Source organism: Hemitrygon akajei, chromosome 1 (assembly GCF_048418815.1).
Source record: "Hemitrygon akajei chromosome 1, sHemAka1.3, whole genome shotgun sequence".
Lineage (NCBI taxonomy): Eukaryota > Metazoa > Chordata > Chondrichthyes > Myliobatiformes > Dasyatidae > Hemitrygon > Hemitrygon akajei.
The window spans coordinates 188,593,668-188,620,432 of record NC_133124.1 but is presented as its reverse complement, the minus strand read 5'-3'; the positions used below and the strand labels follow the sequence as shown (position 1 = coordinate 188,620,432).

Here is a 26,765-nt window from a genome sequence, read left to right as displayed (position 1 = left end):
CTACATTATCCATAATACAACCAACCTTTGTGTCTTCTGCAAACTTACTGATCTAGCCTTCCACTTCCTCACTTGTCATTTTTTTAAATCATAAAGCATAGATCCCCCATGGAACACCACTGGCCACCAACCTCTGGGCAAAATAAGCTCCATCTACTATCACTCTCTGCCTTCTGTGGTCAAACCAATTCTGAATCAATTCAATCGTTTCCCTGGATTCCATGCCTCCTGATTTTCTGAATGGACCTACCACAGGGAACCTTGTCAAATGCCTAAAATTAATCAAAAATACATCTAATGCTCTGGCTTCATCGATGTTTTGTCACTCCCTCAAAATAATTCGATTAGGTTTGAGTAAAACCTTGACCCTCACAAAGCTGCATTGACTATTCCTAATCAATGTTTTGCCAAGTGCTCATAAATCCTCTCCAATTGTTCGCCCATTGAAGTAAGACTCACCGGCCTATAATTCCCACGGTTATCTCTATTATGAACAAAGGAATAACATTTACCACCCTTCAATTGCCTGGCACTACTCCTGTGGTCAAGTAAGGATGCAAAGATCATAGCCAAAAGCACAGTAATCTCTTCACATGCTTCCTGTAGTAACCCGAAGTATATTCTGTCTGATCCCGGTGATTTATCTATACTAATTTTATTTTTAACAAGTTTAACACACTCTTCTTACATGTTCCAGCCTGTTCTATGCTGACCTCACATTCATCAAGGTCCCTCTCACTGGTGAAGACTGAAGCAAGGCATTAAGAACCTCTCCTACCTCTTGCAATGCTTCAAGTATGCAATGGATGTGATTTTCACTGCTCAGCAATGAATGACACAAATATAATGTAGGGAGCAGCACTGGTCACAGTACAGGGCTTTCTACAACCTCACTGAAACCTTTGGATTCATCGATTGGTTGTCCAGTCTCATCCTTGCCCCACAAGTCATATTTAAATATCTTTGTACAACACAACCAGTGAAGACTGGTGTTAAAACAAAGTTGTATCATCGCCCAACACTTCTCTTGGCCTTTCTTGCAGTGGTGTTGCATATCATCTCCAAATTTCTTGAGGGAATGAACCTAATTTTCAGAAGTAATAGAGAACTGTTCAACAGTACTCTTAGAACAAAGGTTACCGAACTCTCAGCAGACCAGTTACACTGATTAGACTTGCACTTCTGCATGAGCTCCAAATCATAGTTAACACTTTGACACGTACAAGAAAATGGGTCTAAAACATCCACATGAAAGGCGAGTCCCTTGCACCTGACATCCACAGTATTATATGGTTAGACTTGAACCGCATTCAAGTCATTTTTCAATAAAGGAAGACATTGATGTTGAAATTCACTCATGATTTGTCAACCAAGGAAAAGGGCATTTGAAGAAATATTGCAAATATTGGTAGTTTGGGTTGGCTATTTGGAACTTTGGTTGGTCACTGAGCTGGCAAAATGGCTGCACACATTTGAAGAACATGACCTCAAGTCTTGGCACAAATCTCAAGGTCTACTAGGCAGCAGTGAGTCCTGTCCTCCTTTATCCTTTAGGTCTGGACTGCTATCAGCAGACATCTCTCAGCAATGGAAACCCCAAAGCTGTTGATACAAAATGCACCATATTCACTAGATAGGGCTAGGGTAACCCTAATGGCCAAACAGACCAATGTCACTTATTCAGTTGTGTTGGATAGCCATGCTTCACATGCCCAATACCAGCTCCCAGAAACAAACACCCTCTTCCCAGCTTTGTCATGGGAGGAGATTTCAAGCAAATGAGGGAAAAGATTCATAAACTTAAGAGAACTGGCAGATACCAGAAATATTGAACAGAACGCTGGAGGAACTAGCAAGTTAGGCAGCATTTATGGAAGGGAACAAATATTTGAAGTTTTGGATCGAGTCCCTTCCCTGATGAAAGGAGTTAGCTTGAAACATCTATGATTTATTCCCCCCCCCCCCCCGCCGACAGATGCTGCCTGACTGGCTGAGCTCCCCCAGCATTTTATTTGTTTTGCTCAACAATGTGCTCAATCTCCTTGCGAATTTCTGGGCCAAGGAGGAGCAGCGTTGGAATGGTGTTCAGCTCCTTCAGGCCACATACTGGGACCACACATTGACCCTGAGATTAGAGAGCACACATCACCTTACAAACATAACTTATCTGCCACCACCAACCCTGTGTTTGGTACTAATGAACACAGCTATCTTCCCAGCTGTGAATTTGGCCTTTATGAGTCTTCAAATTCAGTCAAGTACAATACACCAAGGAGAAAATGCAAATTGAAGCTATGAAAAGGCCTTTTATTTATTTCAGAAAGCAAACTAATACACACACTGAAAAATATGGCAATCTAAACAGAAGATGCCAGACACCACAGTTGGGGAACTAAATGGATTAGTTTTCTTGTCTATGGAAGGTGTCTATGAGGTGAACCCAACATGAAACTGGGCTTGGTAAAACTTTGCAGCAATTCTGTTTCTTCATTCTCTCCTTTTCCTTCCCATTGACTTTCATTTGTGACATGCAACTTCTGAGCCTGGTTCTGGGTACAGGATTCACGTCGGCTTTCACCTGCTGGTAGTGTATATGGCTGGAGATGTTTTCAGCACTGGGGTGGTACTACACAAGTTGTATGCAGTCAAAATATTATAAGATGTTTATTTTGAAATTTTGATTTTCATGAAAGCTCTGGAATTTTAATGTACTTAGTTTTCTTCACAACTGGTTACCACACACATCAGCTTGGTTTCCTTCATGCAGTTCAGAGATGGAGTAAAGATGTAACACTTTGTGGTTATTTGAAAGATTCTGCAGTACAAAATAAATTAGGAACTTGTTCAAACCACATCAACCCCTACCCCTGCAATCCAGAACCAATTTGGCCCCAACTTCACCCAGAGCTGCAATCTGCAGGTGATACACATATATGTGCATACTGGAGCTCCAAGTCTTCACTGACCCGTTAAACACTGAATATGAGAATGAACCTTGCACAGTACATTACAAAGCCTCCCCACCCCCACCGCCAATCAACTTGTCCCCAGTGTACAGCACCCTCCCATAACATCCTGGAAAATATGAATCACCCCTCTTGGATGCCGTCTCTCAACAAAGGTAGATATCGACAATGAAACTGACTTTTTGTTTTCAGTTCACTGGGACTGGCCAATCAAGGAATATAGCATTTCAAAATCAAGACTCAAACACAGCACAATTTATTGCCCACCAGTTAGCGGTAACCACTGCCAGGAACCTTCAGAGTCTTTATACAGTTCAATCAAATTCCTTATCATTCTTCTAGAAATAAGGCAGACTAAAGCCCATTTCATCTTGTATGTAGAACGCTCATGCCTCACAAGCATTGATCTAATTTCCTTCCATAGAGGTATGGTCAGACCTTCAGTGATTTTCCAGCACTTGTAAGAGTCATATTGGAGACACAAGACACTGCAGATGCAATGTGACTTCCTTCAACACTTCAAGTCAGCACCCTGCATCAAGACTCTGGATGGGAGCAGGCTCTTTGGCCCACTAGGTCTGTGCTGACCATCAAGCACCCAATTACACCAATTCCACTTTTGTTCTTCCCATGTTCTTCCCTCCTAGATTTTACCACTCACCTGTACATTCAATGTAATGTACAGCAGCCAATTAACCCATTGACCTATGGGTCTTTTAGAACATTAGGGGAAACAATGCAGTTACGAAGAGAACAGGCAAACTCCACACATACAGCAGCTGAGATAAGGACTGAACCCAGACCTCTGAAGCTATGAGTCAGCAGCTCCACAAATCATGCTACAAACATCGGCTGGAGGAACTCAGTGGATTGAGCAGCATCTGTAGGAGGAAATGAATTGTCAACGCTTAAGGTCGAAACTACTAGCTGTGCCACTGTGCCAACCTGTTTTCACAGATCCATTAACTCGGTATACCCTTTCTCAGAAATTTCTGTGTTCTATAAACATATTTCATTGCACTTTGCTTTCAGTTTTACAACTTAAACTAAAAATAGAAAATGCTGTAAATATTTCTCAGCTCAGGGAGCAACCATGTGGAAAGAAAGAGTTAAAATCACCAGCAATGACCATTTGAGAAAACGGATATCATTTACCAGAAACATTGTAGATTACAAACAATGTGGATTTATATTTTCTGTTCACACTTCACATTTGCAGTTTTTTGTAGCACTGAACATTCATTGACAAAACATGGTAAAAAGGTGATGATATAAGGTAATGTTTAGATATTAAAGGACTACAAAATACGGGGTTTTGCAGGAAAGCGAGGTTAAAATAGGCTGATAGTAAATGGTGTTAAGAGGTTTGAGAAGCCAAATGGTGTATTCCTGCTTCTATTTCTGATAAAAAGTGGGCTTCAGAATTAAAACTTAGAAACTAAACAAATTCTAATTTTACACTTAAAACTAAATGAAGATAGTTAATACTTTTGAGTACCATAGTAAATTAGACTCAGGTCATGGACAGGAATATGTACTTTGAAAAGTAAAGCAAGGCACATTACTTGGAAAGTAAGAATCTAAAGCAGAGAAAGAGGCAGATTACTTCAGGAACTACAAACGCTAATGAGTTCATTAATTGAAGGCACAAATCAGGCATTAGGCCTTGTTTCAGACAAGCAGATAGCATAATTTATATTAAGAATAGGCCAAACCTGAAATATTTGGGGAGATACTCAGTGGATCAGGCAGCATCTGAAGAGAGTAAGTAATTAATATTTAAAGACAGCGACCTTTCAACTGTTTTGATTACACATTAATTTTCTCCATAGATGTTGCTTGACTTGTTAAGAATCTTCAACATTTTACTTTTCCTTCAGGATTTTCAGCTGCTGCAAGAGAAGGTTACGAATGCTTGAAGAAGTGAGAAGAGGGTATTAGCTAACAGGAAATCAAGTTCCACTCAAACACCTGGACTGGGGTGAATGATTTCTTTGTGATGAAGTACTGTGCACGCCTTTGGCACATAATATTTAGCTAATGTGCTTAAGACTTTTGCACAGTACTGTCATAATGTTATTTATTGCACTGTACTGCTGCCACAGTCAAAAATAAAACAAATTTCATGCAGTGTGTGAGTGATGATAAGCCTGATATGGGTCTCCATTGTGGACTGAAAGTGGGAAGGGGGCAAGGATAGCGGAATCATTGTTGAGAAAAGAGGAAGGGAGATGGGATGGAGCGGAAAGCATCAGATAAACATTCTGTAATGATCAATAAACCAACGGTTTGGAATCAAATTACCTTGTCTGGTGCTTCGGGGCAGGGTGTGATTGCACCCATACCATCCCCCACCCCGGCACTCCTTCTCTGCCACCTCTCCCACACTCCTCTCACGGCGCTCCACCCTTGCCACTCCCAACATCCTTTGTCCCCACCAAATTTACAAACTTGCTCTCCACTCCACTTGACAAATACAGTACTGTGAAAGAGTCTTAGGCAGCCTATTCTGATAAATACAGCCACATAAAGAGCAGCAGGAGTATACAAGAGTCATACAGATAAAACGTTCCTCTTCTTTCTAACAATACTTGCAGTATCTGTTGACTGTGTGGATTATATAGCAGATTTGACCAGACTGATGGTGCAAATGTTTCTATGTTCTAAATTTAATATAAAACAAAGATTACGGAGTAATTCCATGAGTAATGAGAAGTCACCCAGATGTGCATCTTCAGGGGCTTTTTATCTTCCTTTACCAGTCTGAACTTTCGCTTTAGATAGAAACAGGTAAAGAAATCATAAATGCACAGAACATTTCTTAAGCAAGGTGCAGTTCAAAGTAAAAAATATTTTTCATCCCACATTACAATTATCTTTTAAAGAGTCTGTAAATCAATACTTTCTTATGCCTCCTTCACCCATCAGCTTACCGTAATTCTAAAGTTTAAGAATCAGCAGTTCCCTTTATTACAAATGTCACTGATGAACTTGTTTTTAAATTTGTATGCACTCAGTATTTATACCCCAGAAGGTGTTAAAGACAAAAATCAGTGGACCTTCATTACCTTACAGTCTCCTCAGGACACCAGCTAAATGATTCTGGATTCAATTCCACTGTTGTCAACAATACCATTTCATCAATTAATGTTACTTTTCATTTAACAACAATTATATTCACATCTTTTTAGCTATGGACGCTGTGTCACATTGGTAGTTGCTTAAACTAGCTCTGTTCCTTAACTCAGTACAAATGGCCTCATAAAATCCAGAACCGGGGGCAGGGGGTTAAAAACCCAGACATGATCAGAAACTAACTGGGCAAATGACAAATGGGGTACTCCTCTTCTGTAGCTGCAACAGGATTCATGGCTTTAGCATGTGAAATAAGTTTGGCTGTTGAAATCTAATTTAAAGTATCATCTATTTGCTAAATGAATGAATATCTATAGAAATAAAATCAGAATTACCAGAACACTGCCCAGAACTGTAATGCTACTTGACAGGTCTGAACTTTTGAGTTCCACATCTATACTGATTTCCCCATCATACATTGTCTACATTTTGTCTAACTTTTTTTTTAGTAATTCACTGCTTTCCTGCTCTTGAAGATGACAGCCTCCTAGTTCCAAGCCGATAACCATGTTGTTTATGAAACTTGGATTAGAAACAAACCTCATTACCAATGATCCCATTTTATTGATCAGTGAGTTATGAGCTATTACAGGAAAAATGGTGGTGGTGGTGGACAGGAGGAAGGTAAAATTGAGATAGAACACCAAAACATTGAGGTATTTTGGAAGGATCCAGCAAAGCGGGAATCAGTCCAAGACAACATTTGGGCAATCTGGAAACAGTTGCCCCCATTAACTATATTCCAAATTTAGCCACGTGCTTGTCTCATTTTTCAGCAAGTCACCCAGCTTCCTCTTCAACACATGGCATCATATCATCCCGGAGGTGGCACAGTAATGGTGTGCGTACCCCTACTGTCCTTCAGTCAGGCATCTTGGGACACAGTTAACCACAGTGCCGAGTATGTTGTTAATTAGCTCTTCATACCATCTGCTCATTACTCGGCTATTTTCAACATTACTTAACGAAAGCCACATGGGAAGTAATCGCACAATGAAGTTAAACATTCACCACTGGGTCCTTGGCAGTTCCGCCACTGATGCATGGATTTAAATACGTAACAGAGCAATAACTCACCCCACAGTCCTGCTTCACTACTTCATACTGTTACAACCAATGTGACTGAAACCTCAACTCTACATTGCCTATTCACAGTAACCTTTCACCCTCTCGCTTATCAAGAGTCTCCCTACCCATGTCTTGAAAATATAAACTATTTCATTTGAGGATGAAACCAGAGGGACAAGAAAAAAAGTCACTTTTATCTTTGTTAAATGAGCAATCGCTTATTTTTGAACATTCAAGCACTAGACTCTCCCACAACAGGACACATCCACTCTCGGGTTCTTGTTTGTTTCAAATGATTCTGAAGCAGAACTAGCAGAGCAGTTCTGCATGCGTTAAGGACAGAAGCCACCTTAGAACCATATGTCCACAAGATTCCTGGGAGGAGAGACCAGCAGAAACTTCCAGTGAACATATCCACCGCTATGCAGAATGCTATCAACACAGTATTTTGGGAGAGAAACCAAGTACAAATCCAACAGCACACACCCACACACATCTAATACATCCGACATAAATATCTGTAAACGATTTTATCCAAACCTGAATGGTTTAACGCAAATTCCTCCCAAGGTCCCACCATACTAATGCTTGATTCACAGAATGTGACAATGAAGAGAAACATGGGCTCTGCCAATAAAACCGAATTATGTCATGAGATGATTCCAAGGCAGTTTTCAAATTTTGAAAAGGAGACAGTCAAAAATCACTGTCAGGCAGAAATTGGAAAACTTTTGCTTAAGGGCACATTTCTAAAATACAGTCAGATGCTAATATCCTTACATGATGAAACAGAACAACAGGATAAGCTTCTAAGAAAAGAAAACAAGCACCAAGGAACAGTATCGATGCACGTACATAGATCTCCCTTGCTATACTGGAGGATCCCCCCCCCCACCCCCAAGTCTTCTGTTGGAGTGAAGTAAACTAAGTACAAGAAAGGCTTCCTTCACATCTGCTTGCAGCCAGACCAACTGTGTGGAAGAGGTATTATTTTTCCCTTTCCTGATTACAATGACAAATACAGGTCTATGCAATTTTTAAAGGGAAAAAAATGGCATGCAAGTACAGATCTTTAAACAGAATGAAACTACAATGAGTACATATGCATCAGAGGGTATCTTCAACACACCTCAGTTGTTCAAAGGTTTAGTACTCCTGTTCCTTCCCTGTTCTCATTCTTTTGAGCTGCCCTCCTCAACAGAGATGCTCCCACAACCCTGTGAGCTAAAACACAAAGCTATGGCTAACTGTTCCAATTGGTCAAAGTGGGCTTGGCATAACCCACACCAGCTGGACAATCCCTTTCATCCTTGGTACATCTATGTCATGTTCGTTACTTTACCTGAACCCCAGTCACAGATACATTGTTAACAGACATTTTCCATGTCTATTTCCTGATAAACACAGTCCAGATCTCAGCAGACTTCTTTCCACTGCATGATGCCAAGGTTTAAATTCTTCAATAAGATGGAAAAGAAAGTACTTGGAAAGACTCTTGCCCTTTAATTTATTGTGGGCCAGAAACACAGCCAAAGATGTGTCAGTTGACACCCCCAGACTGGCAGTGGATTGGGTCTTCCGGTGGAGATTTCAGGAACGGCTTCGGTCTTTATGGCTCCCCACTATCATCTTGCTGTAGAGTTTCTGCTGCTCCTCTTTGTATGTGTTCTTCACTTTTTCTCTTTTGAGGCCACCATCCCTGAAACCAACATACAAATCACATCAGGGTTAAATCCAAGTCAACAAGGGTTTCAAATAAATCTAGTGAACATGAGAAGTAGACCATTCACTGTGCACCATCCCACTGTGTGTTCATTCCACCATTCAAAATCACAGACTCCAAAATAGTATCTTTTCCTCCAACAATATCGAATAAGGCAGTCAAAGGGATAGGCTTAAAATTTACTTTGAAAAGCACAGAGAAAGTTTGGAATACTTTCTTCCAGTATTTTTCAAGACTCAGACATGTCCAAAACATATGAATTAGTGAAGCTTCTCCATTGTTACATCTATCACAATAGGGAGATATATCCGAATAAAAACAAGATAGCTTATCCTTGGCCTTCTGAGTCCTATGGACCACTTTAAATTTTAGGTGGGAGTGGCGGGCACTTAACAATAAAGTGTTAACCAATTTAAAAATTCCATTCCAAGTTTCCTCAGAAATTGAAATTTGTAAATCTTGTTCCCAAAGATTTGGAGACATCTGATTTGCACATTTTTGCTTTTATTTCTCTTATAGCTAGGAGGGTGCTCTTGCTTAAATGGAAGGATGTCGTTACACCTACTCACACTCAATGGTTACGTGATCTTATGTCATGCTTAAATTTAGAGAAGATCCGTTGTTCAATTTCTGAATTTAGTCAAGACTTTCAAACATTGTGGGGACCATTTTTGAACTATTTTCAAAACCTCTGATTTGCTCTTAAAGTACAGATGTTGGCTAATAACATATTTCACTGTATGATAAGGATTTTTTCCTTTATTCTTTCTTTACCAAACAGCTGCAATCTTGGTAGTGGGCTTAGATTCTTTTTTTTGTATTACAATTAAATTTAATTTACATGAATATAGGGTAATGAGATTCCAAGTGTGACTCAAATATAATGTATTTGATAATATTTTATCCTTTTTTTGACTTACAATATATATCTTCTTGTACTCTGTATTCTTCTTAATGCAGAAATTAATAGAAATATTGAAAGAGAAAATCACAGACTAATTTAACAGGGTGATCTCCACTTCAGCCCCACTTTCCTGAACTGAACTCGATTCTCCAAATATTTAAACATCTAAACTCACAGACATCCCAGTTACACCCAGGAACCAAAAATACCAGTTGAAACAGTATTATCCAGATACTGTTACTTCATTTAAAAGGTTGCAAATTTATAGAATTCTTTACACCCAGTGGAATGTTCAGTGAAATCCACACCAAGTGTTAAACAAATGTTTGCATATCAAGCAAAAGCAGACACCAGGATTCAGTACAATGGTATCAAGGAAATACTTCCATTGAATGACGGAACAGGCAAAAAGGACCAAATGTTTGAAACCTATTGACTAACACCTTGAGAATGAAATCAGCTGTTCTTACCTACTGTGATTTAAATGCTACTCTAGATCCACCAATGTGGTTGATTCAGGAAACCGATGCAGGAAACAGCAGAGTTGTAGACATGGCTCAGCACATTGGGGAAACCAAACTCCTCTCCGTGGCCTGCTTACAGTTCCTTTTATTTCACCTCCTCAGCATAATCAAAGTTCAAAGTCAATTTATCTCCTCCTCCCCCCGCCCCCCCAGAAGTTTTCATGTTTTATTGTTTTACAACATTGAATCACAATGGATTTAATTTAGCTTTTCTTTTTACACTGATCAACAGAAAAAGACTCTTGTATCAATGAAAACAGATCTATACAAAGTGATCTAAATTAATTACAATATAAAACACAATAATTGATTGCAGAAGTATTCATCCCTTTTAATATAACACACCAAATCATCACTGGTGGAGCCAATTGGTTTTAGAAGTCACATAATTAGTTAAGGAGATCACCTCCACCTCTCCAAATAGACAGTCAAGGTGTTTCAATCGATTGCAGTACAAATACGCCTGTATCTGAAAGGTCCAACTGCTGGTGAGTCAGTATCCTGGTAAAAACTACACCATGAAGACAAAAGAACACCCCAAGCAACTCCATTAAAAGGCTATTGGAAAGCACAAGTCAGGAGATGGATACAAGAAAATTTCCAACTCACTGAACATCCCTTGGAGTACAGTTAAGTCAATCATCAAGATTGTAGCACAGCTGTAAATCTGCCAAGAGCAGGCCATCCTCAAAAGTTGAGTGACCATGCAAGAAGGGGACTAGTGAGGGAGGCCACCAAGAGACCTATGACAACTCTGGAGGAGTTACAAGCTTCAGTGACTGAGATGAGTGACTGTGCACACAACAACTGTTGTCCGGGTGCTTTACCAGTTGCAGCTTTATGAGAGAGTGGCAAAGAGAAAGCCACTGTTGAAATAAACTCACATGAAATCTTGGCTAGAGTTTGCCAGAAGGCACATAATTGACTATGGTCTGATGAAACCAAAATTGAGCTTTTCGGCCATCAGACTAAATGCTATATTTGGTATAAGCTTGTGAAGGTGAAGGGTAAAATGAATACAGCAAAATACAGGGAAATCCTGGAAGAAAACCTGATGCAGGCTGCAAGAAAACTGCCACTTGGGAGATTTGCTTTCCAGCAAGACAATGACCCCAAGCATAAAGCCAAAGCTACACATGGATGGCTTAAAACAACAAAGTTAATGTCCTGGAGCAGCCAAGTCTGGACCTCAATCCAATTGAGAATTTGTGGCTGGACTTGAAAAGCATTGTACATTCACGATCCTCATGCAATCTGACAGAGCTTGAGCAGTTTTGTAAAGAATTATGAAAAATTGCAGCGTGAAGATGTGCAAAGCTGATAGAGACCTAGCCACACAGACTCAAGGCTGTAATTGCTGCCAAAAGTTCTTCTAAATACTGACTTGAAGGGGGTGGGTAATTATGCAATCAATTATTTTGTGTTTAATAATTGTAATAAAATAGATCAATGTGTATAAGTTTGTTTTCACTTTTATATATATATAAAGTAGTGCAAAAAGAGAAGCAGTTCCTAAAATGCTGAGTGTGTTTTCACCCTCCTGTATCTCCTCCTTGATGGTAGCAAGAAGAGGGCACTTCCTGGTTGATGGGGGTCCTTAATGATGGATGCTGCTTTTTAGAACCATCACCTTCTGAAGATGCCCTTGATGTTCAGGAGGCTAGTGTTACGATAGAGCTGGCTGGGTTTGCAACTTTCTGCAGCTTTTTCCAATCCTGTGCAGTGTCCCCTCCAAATCAGATGGTGATGCAACCAGTTAGAATGCTAGAGCCTTTGGTGACATACCAATCGCCTCAAATTCCTAATGAAATACAGTCGGCCCTCCTTATCCGCGGATTCCACATGCACGGATTCAACCAACCGCGGATCGGGAAAACCCGGAAGTGCTCTTCCAGCACTCGTTCGAGCATGTACAGACTATTTTTTCTTGTCATTATTCCCTAAACAATACAGTATAACAACTATTTACATAGCATTTACATTGTATTAGGTATTATAAGTAATCTAGAAATGACTTAAAGTACAGGCAGTCCCCAGGTTATGAATGAGTTCTGTTCCTGAGTCCGTCTTTAAGTCGGATTTGAAGTCGGAACAGGTATATCCAGTATTATTTAACGTCAGTTAGTCAAGCGTTTTTCTTAGAATATAGTACATATTTTACCTTTCTATGCATACAAAACACTTAAGAAACATAGGTATTTCAATAATTAAACCACTGCGTTGCTTAGTAATAACTGTAGCTTTCATTGGGGCAGGGCCTTTTGCATGCTCCATTAAAATTGTTCCAATCGTTGACTGACTGTAGCCTAACGCATCTCCAATGACTGATGGTGTTTCACCTCTTTCCAATTGCTTTATTACTTCCACCTTATTTTCAATCATGATCATGATTATTTCCGTGAACAGAAACGCCACGGATTCAGAGCTGCGCCAGGTCCTAATGTCCACTGCACTGAACATGTTAAATAAAGTCCGGGGTTCCGCTGGATCCTAAAGACAGTGCACTGATTCAGGTTAAATAAGGGACTTAAGCATCCGTGTTTTTTGGTATCCGCGGGGTTCTCAGAACCAATCCCCCGCGGATAAGGAGGGCCAACTGTATACACACTGTCGTGCCTTCTTTATAACTACATCAACATGTTAGGCTCAGGGTATATCTTCAGAGATGTTGAAACCCAGGAACTTGAAACTGCTCACTCTTTCCACAGCTAATCCCTAAATGAGGACTGGTAACGTGTTCCCTTGACTTGTCCTTCCTGAAGTCCACAATCAATTCCATGGTCTTACTGACACTGAGTACAAAGTTATTGCTGCAACACCACTCAACCAGCTGATCTATCTTACTCCTGTATGCCTCCTTGTCACCATATGAAATTCTGCCAACAATAGTTGTGTCATTGGCAAATTTATAGATGGTGTTTGAGCTGTGCTTAGCCACACAATCATGGGTGTAGAGAGAATACAGCAGTGGGCTAAACATGAATTCTTGAGTCAAGTCAAATTTATTTATAAAGCACATTTAAAAACAACCCATGTTGACCAAAGTGCTGTACAAACCATAACAGGTAGCTAAGATCACAAATACAAGAAACACAGATTTAAACAACAAGGCACTCAGCTTATAGGCACAAAATACACAACACATGAGCCTAGGCATGAGCTAAAAATCAGCCACACCAGGAAGATTCAAACGCTAGTGAATAAAGGTAAGTTTTGAGCCTGGACTTAAAAGAGTCAATGGAGGGGGCAGATCTGATAACGAGGGGAATGCCGCTCCACAGTCTAGGGGCTGCAACAGCAAAGGCATGGTCACCCCTGAGTTTAAATTTAGATCGCGGGACAGCCAGGAGCCCCAAGTCAACCAACCTGAGGGATCTGGAAGTAGAATAAGTAGGTCTGCGATACAGGAGGGGGCCAGCCCATTTAGGGCTTTATAAGCAAACGGAAGAACATTAAAATTAATTCTAAACCATACTGGTAGCCAGTGGAGAGAGGCCAGAATAGAAGAAACATGGTCCCTCTTCTGGGCACCTGTCAGGAGCCTGGCTGTGGCATTCTGGACCAGTTGCAGGCGGGACAGGGACGACTGACTAATCCCAGTACAGTCATCCACAGAGGATCGGTTCCAGGACCCCCCCCGCGGATACCAAAAACCACAGATGCTCGTCGGTGGTCTTTAGGACCCAGCTGAACCCCCGACCTTATTTAACCTGTCTCAGTGCGGTGGACTTTAGGGCCCAGTGCAACTCTGGATCTGCAGTGTTTCTGTTCACGTAAATAATCACGATCACAATTGAAAATACAGTGTAAGTAATAGTGATCGGAAAGAGGTGAAACGCCATCGGTCATTGGAAAAGCATTAAGCTACAGTTGGTCAACAATCGGAACAATTTTAATGGAGCATGTGAAAGGCCCTGCCCCGATGAAAGCTACAATTATTACTAAGCGATTCAGTGGTTTAATTATTGAAGTACGTACGTTTCTTAAATATTTTATACGCACAGAAAGGTAAAATAAATATTATATACTAAGACAAACATTTGACTAACTGACGCTAAATAATACCAGATGTACCTGTTCCGATTTCAAATCCGACTTAAAGATGGACTCAGGAACGGAACTCATTCATAATCCGGGAACTGCCTGAACTTTTAAATCATCTCTATAGATTATTTATAGTACCTAATACAATGTAAATGCTATGTAAATAATTGTTATATTGTATTGTTTAGGGAATAAAGACAAGAATAAATAATCTGTACATGCTCAAACAATGAGTGCTGGAGAGAGAACTTCCGGGTTTTCCCGATCCACGGTTGGTTGAATCCGCGCATGTGGAACCCGCGAATAAGGAGGGCCGACTATATACAGGGAATGGAATAGTCCAAGCAGGAGGATATAAGGGCATGGATGACTCAAGATCTTTGAAAGAGCGAAAAGGCTTGATTTTGGCAATAGTACAAAGCTGGAAAAAAACTGGCTTTTACCACTACATTAATTTGCTTGTCAAACTTAAAGGCAGAATCAAATATCACACCAAGGTTTTTGACATGGGGTTTGACAAGGGTGGACAGGTTACCAAGATTGTTGGTAATCAGTTTGATGGAGTCAGGGGGGCCAAATGGGACAACTTCAGACTTGCCTTCATACAGCTGTATGAAGTTTTGTGCCATCCAACACTATGTCCTCAAGGCAGCTCATGAGGCTGACCAGATTTGACTGGTTGTTTGGTTTCAAGGGGAGATAAAGCTGTGTGTCGTCAGCATAACAATGGAAGGAAATGTCGTGTTTTTGAATGATTTGGCCAAGGGGAAGTATGTATATAGAGAAAAGAATGGAACCTTGTGGGACGCCGCAGGAGAAACTAGCTGGGGAAGAGGAAAATTTGCCTATGTTGACGGAGAAGCTTCTATTTTTGAGATAGGATGTAAACCAGTTCAAGGCAGTGCCATCAACACCAATCCTGTACTGGAGACAGTCTATTAAAATGACGTGATCCACAGTATTGAATACTGCGTTGAGGTCAAGAAGAATTAGGATGGCAGAATCACCTGAGTTGGTACAGAGGAGGAGATCATTGTACTCTTTCAGCAGGGCAGACTCTGTGCTATGATAAGCCTTAAAACCTGACTGAGATCTTTCCAAGATGTTGTTTTGGTGTAGGTAGGGCAGCAATTGACTAAGAATAACCTTTTCGAGAACCTTTGACAGGAATGGAAATTTAGAAATAGGTCTGTAGTTACTAGGTAAGGTAGGGTCTAAGTTGGGTTTTTTCAGAAGGGGCTGAAAACATGGGGCGCTAGAAGCAGATTGGAACAGTACCAGTGGCCAAGGAGTTGTTAATAATAGAGGATGCTGGGACCGGCTATGCCAAAGACATCCTTCAGGAGGGCAGTGGGGACAATGTCAAGGGGCAGGTTGCAGGTTTCATGGTGGAAACAATCTTTGTAAGGGAGGGTAGCGTGATGGGTTGAACAGACCAGTGAGAAAGCTAGATCATGGGTAGTGGGGAAATGTTCATTCTAATGTCCTCAACTTTGCTAATGAAGAATTTTAAAAATTCTTTGCACTTAACAGGGGACACATCTAAACTAATACTGTGGGCGGGACAAATGACAGAATTTATGGTGCTGAATAAGACCTTGGGACTATGAGAGTTATTAGAAATTAGGTCAGAAAAGTATTTTGCTCTCGCAGCCTTAACTGCATCCTGATCTAGCCTTCCATAGGTCATACCTGGACTTCTTGTAAAGTTCTGGATCACTAGACCTGAATGCCATGGATCTAGCCCTCAGCAGACTGTGAACCTCCCGGTTCATCCACGGTTTTTCGTTTGGGTATGTCTGGTTATATTCTCAAAGGGACACACTCATCCACACAGGTCCTGATGAAGTCGGTGATAACTGCAGCATATTCATTCAGATTCGAAGATGTATCCCTGATATCTTCCAGTCCACCAATTCAAAGCAGTCTTGTAAGAATTCCCCATCTTCCTGGATCATAACTTTGTGATCCTCATCACCAGTGTTGCAGTCTTTAGTCTCTGCCTGTACACTGGGAGTAGAGTATAGGCAGGTGATCTGACTTGCCAAAATGCAGGTGTGGGATGGTACAGGAAGCGTTCTTGATGGTGGTGTAACAGTGGTCAAATGTGTTGACTCCTTTGGTTCCACATTGATGGTATTTGGTCAGAAACTTCCTCAAGCTGGCTTGGTTGAAATCCCCCACAATGATAGGGAAGTCATTAGGAACATCATACTGTTTCGTGACTGGTGCTCAGCCCACCTAGTGCCTGCATGACATTGACCAGGGGTGGAATGTACACCACTGATGATTTTACATAGAGAAGGAGCCAAGCCTTGAGACATGGACAGAAGGAAAGGTGACTGTAGATATGTTACCAAGAAGACGTGAAATCTATCATTCTGTCACAGCAATTTACAAATTATTGACTGAAATTAGGTAACTCAAAGTGATCAAGTTTAGATAAGTGATTCAACATACTTTATATTTTGAGAAGTGACATGCTCCTAAGGCCCTCTGTTAGTCAGGTTCACCTTGGATGTTGCAAGCCAGGGCAGAACAATATGGAGAGCAAGCTGTTGTTTATGACATTTTCTATATGTGACATTGAAGTCATAGACATTGTTGATTAATCTAAGACAATGTAACGGAAAGAATTTACTTACCACAGTAAATCAACAAGACCACCTTGCCTGGCAATTGCAGCTTTCACACGATTAGCAAATTGTACTGCATCTTCACCTTCCTGTGCAACATAAAAAAGTCATTTTAAGACTGTTTTCCTGGGCTGCTCAGCAAGTTACAATGCTTCACTGCCAGTCTGCCAAAATCACTTTTTTTAATGTTGGTCGGAATAATGGGTAAATTTGCACTAAATGAACCTGAGGGAAATTACACCACTTTAAAGGGCTTTGAGAGTCCTTATGAGGTATTCCCTAAAGGTTAACTTGCTGCTGAATTAACGGTAAGGAAAGTAAATTCAATGTTAGCATTCATTTCAAGAGCACTAGAACATCAGAGCAAGGATGTGATGCTGAGGCTTTATAATGCATTGGTCAGACCGCACTTGGATTCTGCTCCATGTCTTATGGTCTTAAATTTAAGCCAGATTATCAGTCATAGCACACCTGATCAGAAAATTCCTGCACAGTAAACTAGATGCAACTAGCAACAGAAAGTGGCTAGAAATTTCAACTATGCAACAACTAAATAACATTTCATAAAACTAAAGCGTGGTGAATATTTCACCAATATTCTTTAATTTTTATACAGTTTAGTCTGATCCTGCCTTCACCAAATACCACTAGAATACTGGGTTCATTAATGACTTTTTATTTACCTGCAGTGCAGTTTGTCTGAAGCTGTAACACTTTATTCTGCCATGTTTTACCCTGTATTACCTCAATGCACTGTGTAATGAATTGATCTCTATGAACAATTCATTATCTACAAGTTTTTCCACCATACTTGGTATGTCTGACAATAAAAAAATCAATTTCCAAGACCAGTTCAGATTTTCAGCTTGCCAAACTAAGAGAACTGAAGTCAATTTAATCCCATGTGCTACATCAGTTATAGCCAGAAGATGACTAAAATCAAGAAACGTTAGTTCATATTTAACATAGATCATTAATCTTAAAATGAATTTGGAATTGTGCATTATCTACTTATTTGGTATTGATAAATTTGGTATTGCATGTGTGAGTTAGAATACCACCTAGGTACATATTCAAATCCGAATGCGTTATCAAATAAAGATGCATTTTGTTTTTAAGTGGTTTGACCTAATAGTGACTGAAGACCCCGTGGGACACCAAAAGAGAAGTTTGAAAGCTATTACTTTTTCTATGCTCACAAAGGTAGGTAACAAAAACATCCTCATCTTGATGGAATAGACACCCCTCAAGTCTGTGGAGCAAGGATTTGGATAACAAAACCAGTTTATTATTTAATTTATAGTGCACAATTAAGGATATTCATGCAAAGTTGTGTCAAATGCAGAGAAACAAAGGGAAGAATAATTATGGAAACGGATACTGACCATTCCAAGATAATAAAAAATGATTCGAGAATGGCCAATTTCTAGGTCTGGCCAAGGCAACAGCACAAGGAGGCCATTAAAGTGAAGATGGTTCAAATACATCTCTACACACTCAGAGAAAAGGGTAGAGAAACTGAAGCCAGAGCTCCCTGGATGACATACAGAGAGAATATGGCAGGAAACAAAATTAATGATAAAAATCAGGCTCATCACTGAAGGTTCACAGGAGAACTAAAGACTGGGAGCACAAAAAACAATTGAGACTAAGAATAAAAAAATAAGCTACAAATATTCAAGACTAGTTAATGTGGTACAGTTAGACATCAAAAGGCATTAGAAATAATGCCACACAATAGGACGTCATCAAAACTGAAGGACATGGAATAAAAAGGGCAGCAGCAGCAACAGGATAGAACATTAGCTACGTGACAGATACGGTGCTGGCAGAAGGCTGGTTCTGTTAAGACACTACAGGCCATTCAGCCCAGTGAATCTATGTTAGCTCTCAGAATAATCAACTCCTCCCCGTATTTTCATGTGCCCTTTTTACCATTCAATTTCACAACAATTAACACACCGACCAGCAGGTCTTTGGATGCAGAAAAAAACTGGAGTATCCTTACAATCAGAGGAAGTACTTACAGCAGTGCTGATCAGATTGAATCTGAGTTGCCGGAGTGGTGATTCTAGAGGTAAACAAACTCAGTGCTGGAATAACTGGGTCTCTTTAAGTACTTTACTGATTAGAACTTGGGTACACAGATTTTATGCAAATATTTGGGCTGGCAGAATGGATAGATAACAAAGGTGCTGCAATTTGAGGTCTTCAGCAATAATGCAGAACCCTGTTGGACAAAACCGACTGAAATTCCTGTCCAAAACGCTGTGGATCCCTGTGCTGGCACTGAGTCAAAGCTTATGCATTTTTCTGATTTTCATCCATGAACCAATTTCCTGTGTGGCATCTTGTCCATGAAGAAGACACAAGAACTGCCATTCCATCATGGCTGATTTATTATCCCTCTCGACCCCATTCTGCCTTTTCCGGTAACCTTTGACTAATCAAGAACCTATCAACCTCCACTTTAAATACATCTAATCACTTGGCCTCCACAGCTGTTTGTGGCAAGGAATTCCAAGACTCACCACCCTCTGGATTAAGAAATTTCTCCTCATCTCTATTCTAAATGGACGCCCTTCTATCCTCAAGCTGTGTTCACAACAATAGCAATGGAGAGGCAAGGAAAGGGTGGTTGAGATAAGTGGTGGCAGAGGCACAGGGAAGGCCTGGTCATGGTAAGCAGAGTTGGGGTCAAAGCAGAGTCGTGGCATCTCCAAGAACAAGTCCCAACACCTGACTGATTTAAGAGCCAGGCTGAATTGGAAAGGGTTGTGTAATTTGTTTTCCTCTCCTCCGCACATTGGATGTTTTGGTCATTATTTTAATGGGTTCTCTCAAGGTTTCTTAGTTTTGTGGTTGTCTGTAAGGAGATGAAGCTAATTGTCTATCTATACTAGCATCTTTCTCGTAATACCATGGGCTCTTATCTTATTTAAGAGCCTCATTTGCAGCACCTTGTCAAAGGCCTTCTGAAACTCCAAGTAAACTTCTACCGATTCTCCTTTGTCTAACCTGCCTGTTATTTCCTCATAGAATTCCAGATTTGACAGGCAACTTCCCCTTAAGGACACCATGCTGAGTATTTGCCTATTTTATCATGTGCCCCAAGTACCCCTAAAACTTATCCTTAATAATGAACTCATCTTCCCAACCACTGAAGTCAGGCTAATTGGTCTATAATTTCCTTTCTTCTGCCTCTCTCCCTTCTTGAAGAGTGGGATGACATTTGCAATTTTCCAGTTCTCCAGAACCATTCCAAAACCTAGTGATTTTTGAAACAGCATTACTAATGCCTACACAATCTCTTCACATACCTCTTTCAGAACCCTGGGATGTAGTGATTTATCTACCTTTAGAACTTTCAGCTTCTCATGCACGTTCTCCTTCGTAATGGCAACTACACATACTTCAGCCCCCCCGACACACCTGAATTTCTGTCAGATTGCTGGAGTGAAGACTGACTCAAGATACTTGTTAAATTCATCTGCCATTTCTTTCTCCCCCATTACTACCTCTCCACAGTGTCATTTGTCAGTGATCCAATATCCACTCTCTCCTCTCATTTCTCTTTATATATCTGAAAAAAAAAACTTTTTGCATCCTTCTCTTACATTATTCCCAATCTGTAAATTTCCACCAACTTTTGTTGCCATATTATATGCACTCTCTTTTGCTTTTATGCTGTCTTAACTTCCTTTGTTAGCAACTGTTGCCTTACCGTCCCTTTACTTTGGGATGTATCTATCCTGCCACTTCTGAATTGCATCCAGAAACTTCAGCCATTGCTGTTCTGTCTAGTGTCCCTTTCCAATCAACTTTGGCCAGCTCTTCCCTCATGCCTCTGTAATTTCCTTTACTCCACTGTAATACTGATACATCTGACTTTAGCTTCTCCCTGTCAAACTGCAGGGTGAATTATATATTATAATCCCTGCCTCCAAAGGGTTCATTTACCTGCTCCTCCTAATCAAATCTGGTTCTTTGCACAACATTAAATCCAGAATTGCTTTTTCCCTAGTTGCTTCAACCACAGGTTGCTCTAAAAAGCCATCTTGTAGGCATTCTACAAATTCACTCTCTTGGGATCCAGAACCAACTTGATTTCCCCAATCTACCTGCATATTGAAATCACATTGCCCTTTTAACATACCTTTTCTATCTCTCATTGTAACTTGCACCCAACATTTTGACGACTGTTCATAACTCCCATCAGGTTTGTTTTTACCCTTTCAGTTTCCTTACTCTACCGACAAAGATTCTAAATCTTCCAATGCTCGTTCTAAGGATTTGATTTCATTTTTTACCAACAGAGCAAGCCCACTCTTTGCCTACCATCTGTCCTTTAGATACAAAGTGTATCCTTGAATGTTAAGCTCCGAACTATAATCTTCTTTCAGCCACAACACTATGATACCCACAAGGTAATACCTGTCAATCACTAACTGGACTATAAGATCATTTACTTTATTCCATATATTCCATGCATTCAAATATAATGCCACTGGTCCTGTATTCATCACTGTTTTCAATTTTGCCTCGCATTACACTTCAGCTCATCTCACTGACTGCAATTTTGCTCCATCATCTACCTATCCTTCCTCTCTCTGCACACAGTCTTGCTACACACTCCATCTACTTGTAAATCAAATGCCCCAAAGCTTGACGGAACAGCAAAAAAGATAAAAGTGTGTGGCAGAAAGTAGAATTATGGCTCTTTTTTGGATGTTTACAACGTTTGCAGCCAGACAGACAAGTTGATGGCACACAGTACAGACATTAATATATGACAGTTATAACAGAGATGTGGCTGTAGGATGACCAAAACTAACAACTCAAAATTCCAGGTATTTGAAGAATCCAAAGAAATAGGCAAAAGGGAAAAAAAGGCTAAGGAACAAGAATGGAAGAGACAGACATTTAAACAGTTAAGAGAATGGCGTAGCAAAATTTAATCCCAACCTGAATGAGGGATTCCAGTAGAAAGACAAAGGATTGCTTTACAGTTTCAACAACCTGCAGTTGATCCAGTTAGCCTGACTTCTGAGTCAGAGTCAGATTTATTAACGACTGAAATTACATGAAATTTGTTGTTTTGCCACAGTAGTACAGTGTAATAAAACTTATTAGAATTTACAAAAATAAGCAGTGTAAAAGAAGGAATAACAAAGTGGTCTCAATGGGCTGTTCAGAAATCTGATGGCAGAGGGGAGAAGTCCTTGAGTTTGGACCCTGGACCTCCTCCCTGATGGTAGAAGCAAGAAGACATGTGAGGGCCTTCAATGATACCTTTCTGAAGATATCCGTTATGGTGGGAAGGGTTGCGCCTGTGAAGAATCTATAATTCTAGCTGAGTTAATAACTCAGGTGCTATTATCTTGACTGCAGGTGCTGTGGAGTTCTGCATGTTATTCCTGCCATCATGTGGATATTCCCCAGGTACTCTGGTTCCTTCCCACATCTCAGAGACGTGCTGGCTGGTAAGCTAAATTGGTCAATGTAAACTGTCCCAATATGTAGGAGATTGGTAGAATCTAGGGGAGCTAATGGAAATGTGGAGAAAAGTTTAAAACAAACTGGATTACTTTAAATGGCTGCTTAATGGTTAGGCATAGACCCAATGGCCAGTTTCTGTGCTGTGTATCTCTGACCCTCTGAGGGCTTGAGTAATAAAGAGACCTCCGGTAGGTTGGGTCTGGTCCTTCCTGAGCAATGGAGGCTGTGATTATGTGACAGAGATGTATAAATTTATAAGATGCACAAATAGGATAGGTAGTCAATGTCTGTTTCCCAGCGTTGGGGAGTCTAAAGCTATGTTCAAAGTTAGAGGGAGGAGGTTTAATGCGCACCTGAGGGGTATCTGGAATGAGCTGCTAAAGGAGGTGGTGGAGGAGGCAGGAGCAACATTTAGAAAGAATCTGGACAGATACTTGAATGAGCAGGGCACAGAGGCACATGGAATTAATACAGGTAAGTGTTATTAGTATAGACAGGTGTGATGATCGGCGTAGACATGGTGGGCCAAAAGGTAATGGCCTTTATCAATCCTTTGCATCGATCTTCACCATGGAGGAATGACTGGGGCAATATTCAGCCAGACAACCTGAGAATTTCAACACGTAATTTGACACCTCCTTGCTGCTCCCCAGATGCTGCTCAACTTGCTGAGTTCCTCCAGCAGATTTTCTTTTATAGTGTTTTTATCAGCATTTCGCTGATTCTATGTGTTTAAACTTGCTGACCAATTTCCCGTGTGGGACCTTATCAAAAGCCTTCTGAAACTCCAAATATACCACAACCACTGCTTCCAGTTATCTAGCCCACTTATCATATTCAAAGAGCTACAGTAGATTTGTCCATAAAACTACAAATGTGATTCATCCATCATAACACATTTGGTAGGAGGAATGAAAAAAGGCAATATTAACTAGAGAGCACAATGCCAAAAGGGGTACAAAAACAGGGATTTGGTGGGACTGTGAGCAAGAAGGCTTCAATGAGACAAATTGCAGAGTCGGTTCAGAAAATGATTAAAAAGCCAACAAGACCTCGGTTTTAAATAGGAATTAGGTGTTCCACAAAAGAACAAAAGATGATACCAAGAGGATTTTTTTTGTTTGTGCAACAAGTAGATGGGGTCAGGAATGTACTGCCAAGGGAGTAGTAGAGGCAAATTCAATTATTGCCTTCAAAGTGAAAAGACAGACATTGCAGAACTATGGGGAGATTGGTTAGGTCGCTTTCACATAAAGCTACAGTACATTCAACAACCTCCTTTCATGTTGTAACCATTCTGATTTTGTAAATATACAGTCAACCAACAGCAGAGATAAATTCTGAGGATAGGTGAGGAGGAGGAAACGTAAGGCAACATATTAAAATAATAAACACAAATTGCCACATATCATCAGTCACTTCTTCAGGTATTATTGTGCTTTAGGCCCTCATCACTTAAGTACCTTTTCAGGGTGCCTTTCAAAGTCATTACCATTTCTGTTTTATTTTATATATTGAACAACTGCAGCCTAAATCAGTAAAGCACGTTAGCTTAAGGAATTGCTTTAATTAGCCAAACTAATGATTGTTTTGCTGTTGGGGTGTATAAATGGTGAACTCACAAGACCTGCAGAACGGGAGGGCAAAGTTTGAGAACTACTGGAGAAATTAGACTGGGGACAGAACGGGGAGGAGTGACTAACTGGGCAAAGGGGCAAGGTTAGCGGGAGAATTAATATTGCCAGCCTGTTCTCTCACATCACCCTCCCACCTCTTCTGGACTGCACAAGGTGGGCAATCGGGAGAGTCTGCCAAGACGTGCTGTCCTGCCTTGTGACCAATGTTGAACAGTTGTAGAGCCAGGTACCATCTCATGATGCATGCATTGTGGTCTTTCATGGAATGGATCCAGGTGAGTGCTTTGTGGTCGGTCTCCAGAACGAATTCTCTGCCAAGCAGGTAATCCCAGAGGCTCTCCAAGGCCCATTTTATGGCAAGAGTTTCCTTCTCCTCAACAGTGGAATATGTCTCCTGCGGTAACAGCTACTGACCAAGGTAGCAATTATCGCAGGAGTCAAGTTATCAACTTTGACTAAGGTACAACACCAGCTGTTCTTTCCCCTGGGCCAGGACTGCTCCAATCCCCACTGCTGAGATGTCGACTTGGATGGTGAATGGTTTGATGAAGTCTGGTGACGACCAGCCAGGAATACAAAGCCTCCTTCAGAGTCACAGAGTCTTTCTCACACTCTTTGGTTCACTGGACCAGATTCTTTGCAGACTTCAGCGTCAGTTCTGCTAGTAGTACTGAGGGATAGAACAGCGATACCATCTTGCTACAAGATGTTCTACTATTGAGAACGAAGCTCATGAAGAGAATTTGTTCTGGAGTCTGACCACAAAGCACTCAACTGGATCCACGCCATGAAAGACCACAACGCACGTATCATGAGATGGTACCCGACTCCCTCACTATTCCATTTCAACATCCGTCACAAGGCAGGTCAGCACATCGTCATGGCAGACCATCTCTCCCGATTGCCCACCTTCTGCAATCCAGAAGAGGTGGGGGTGATGTGAGAGAACAGGTTGGCAATGTTAATTCTTCCGCTAACCTTGCCACTTTGCCCGGTTAGTCACTCCTCGTTCTGTCCCTGGGCTAGTTTCCCCAGAAGTTCATACACTTTGCGCTCTGGTTCTGCAGTTCTTGGGGAGCTCAACATTTACACAGCCCAACAGTAAAACAATTTCTAGCTTGGCTAATCAAAGCAATCCCTTCAATTAAAGTGCTCTACTAGTTCATAACTCGTAAAAATAAGGATCCTAGACACAGACATTCCAAACAGTTTAATTTATTTTCACTTACACCATTACATCAGTTTGTAGACAGCAGAACAGCCCCAAAAGGACCAAGGGACAGTTTGGGGCATCCTAATGCCTATCCTTTTATATTCATCTGAGCTTGTGGACACCGATCTATGGGTTTAACTAAGGCATTTGTTGTGGAATAAAACTGTAGGATGTTACAATCCCTGTTTAAAATGTTTCAATTCTGCATCTAAAGTAATGATTAAGGCCTGGTCATATTGTTATTCCCCCCCACCCCCAAACACCCATCCAGACCAACAGTTGAATTTCCTGGTCCTTCTAGGCCAAGCGAAGGCAGATTTAAACCCTCAGTCTGGTTTTGCTAGAGAGGTGTGGAGGTTAGATTTGACGGTTTGTGAATAGTTATATTGGAAAGTTAAAGACAAAGTGTATTCAGGAAAAAGCCTTTGTATATTTGTAATTTTTTGTATATACATGTTTGCTTTCATTTGTCTATTTATAAATATTTCTTTTTTCATGACTTTTGTGCAGATTTTTCATTTTTTTCACCTGAAAACCAAATAAAACCCCTTGTACTAATGTGCTGTTATGGTTTACTATCTGTTTTTTTCCCCAACTGGTGACCCTTGTCGGGCACACTTAACCACACACAATGTAATGCAAAGTGGCAAGCTTAACCTGAATATCAGAACTGATGCACCGCTAAGCTTAAACCTTGCACAATGAATTCTCACTATGACTGCAGTGTCTTGTTTTAAGCTTCAACAATCTCTATGTCAATCTGCACCCCTATACTGCAGTTACTTTCCCTTAACCTTTGTACAGTATAATCCTTCCCAACCATTCTTATGAACAGTCCTTTGCTCTTGGATTTTCAAGCAGTCCTACTCTAAAGGTTTGCATCTCAGATCAGGTTATTTCTAACCACTTCCCTGTACTATCCTACCATTTCCTTCCTTCTTCTAACTCTACTGCCTAGCTCACAAAATAGACCCAATCGCCAAGCTATTAAGTACAGGGGTGAAACCCAGTGTAGTCTTTTGCTGCCATAGCCCATCCGCTGGACATTTTTTTGTTTCTCTGTAAATTCTACAGACTGTTTTGTGTGAAAACCCCGAGCGATCTGCAGTTCTGAGATACTTAAACCACTCTGTTTGGCACCAACGATGTTCCAGGGTCAAAGTAACTTAGATCACATTTCTTCCCCAATCTGATGTTTGGTCTGAACAAGTACTGAACACCTTGACCCCATCTGAATGCTTTAATGCACTGAGTTGCTGCCACGTGGTTGACAGATTAGATATTTATATTAATTAGCAGGTGTACAGGTGTACGTAATAAAGTGGCCACTGAGTGTAAGCTATCATCCAAATCATTTGAAACTGTGCTGAACAAGTCCACTGACAGCAAATGACTGAAAGATCAGAGATAAACAAG

At 40.7% G+C, this 26,765-nt stretch overlaps 1 protein-coding gene across 1 annotated transcript in view; it reads right to left on the bottom strand.

Annotated features, from left to right (window-relative positions):
* Positions 1-2,286: 2,286 nt before the first annotated feature.
* Positions 2,287-26,765, bottom strand: part of gpat4 (glycerol-3-phosphate acyltransferase 4) — a 106,028-nt gene continuing 81,549 nt past the window's right edge. The window contains exons 11-12 of the mRNA XM_073056901.1: positions 17,010-17,089; positions 2,287-8,868 (exon numbers count right to left, since the gene is read on the bottom strand). Coding sequence (XP_072913002.1) covers positions 8,760-8,868; positions 17,010-17,089 — 189 coding nt within the window. The 3' untranslated portion in view covers positions 2,287-8,759. The remainder of the gene's footprint in view (positions 8,869-17,009; positions 17,090-26,765) is intronic.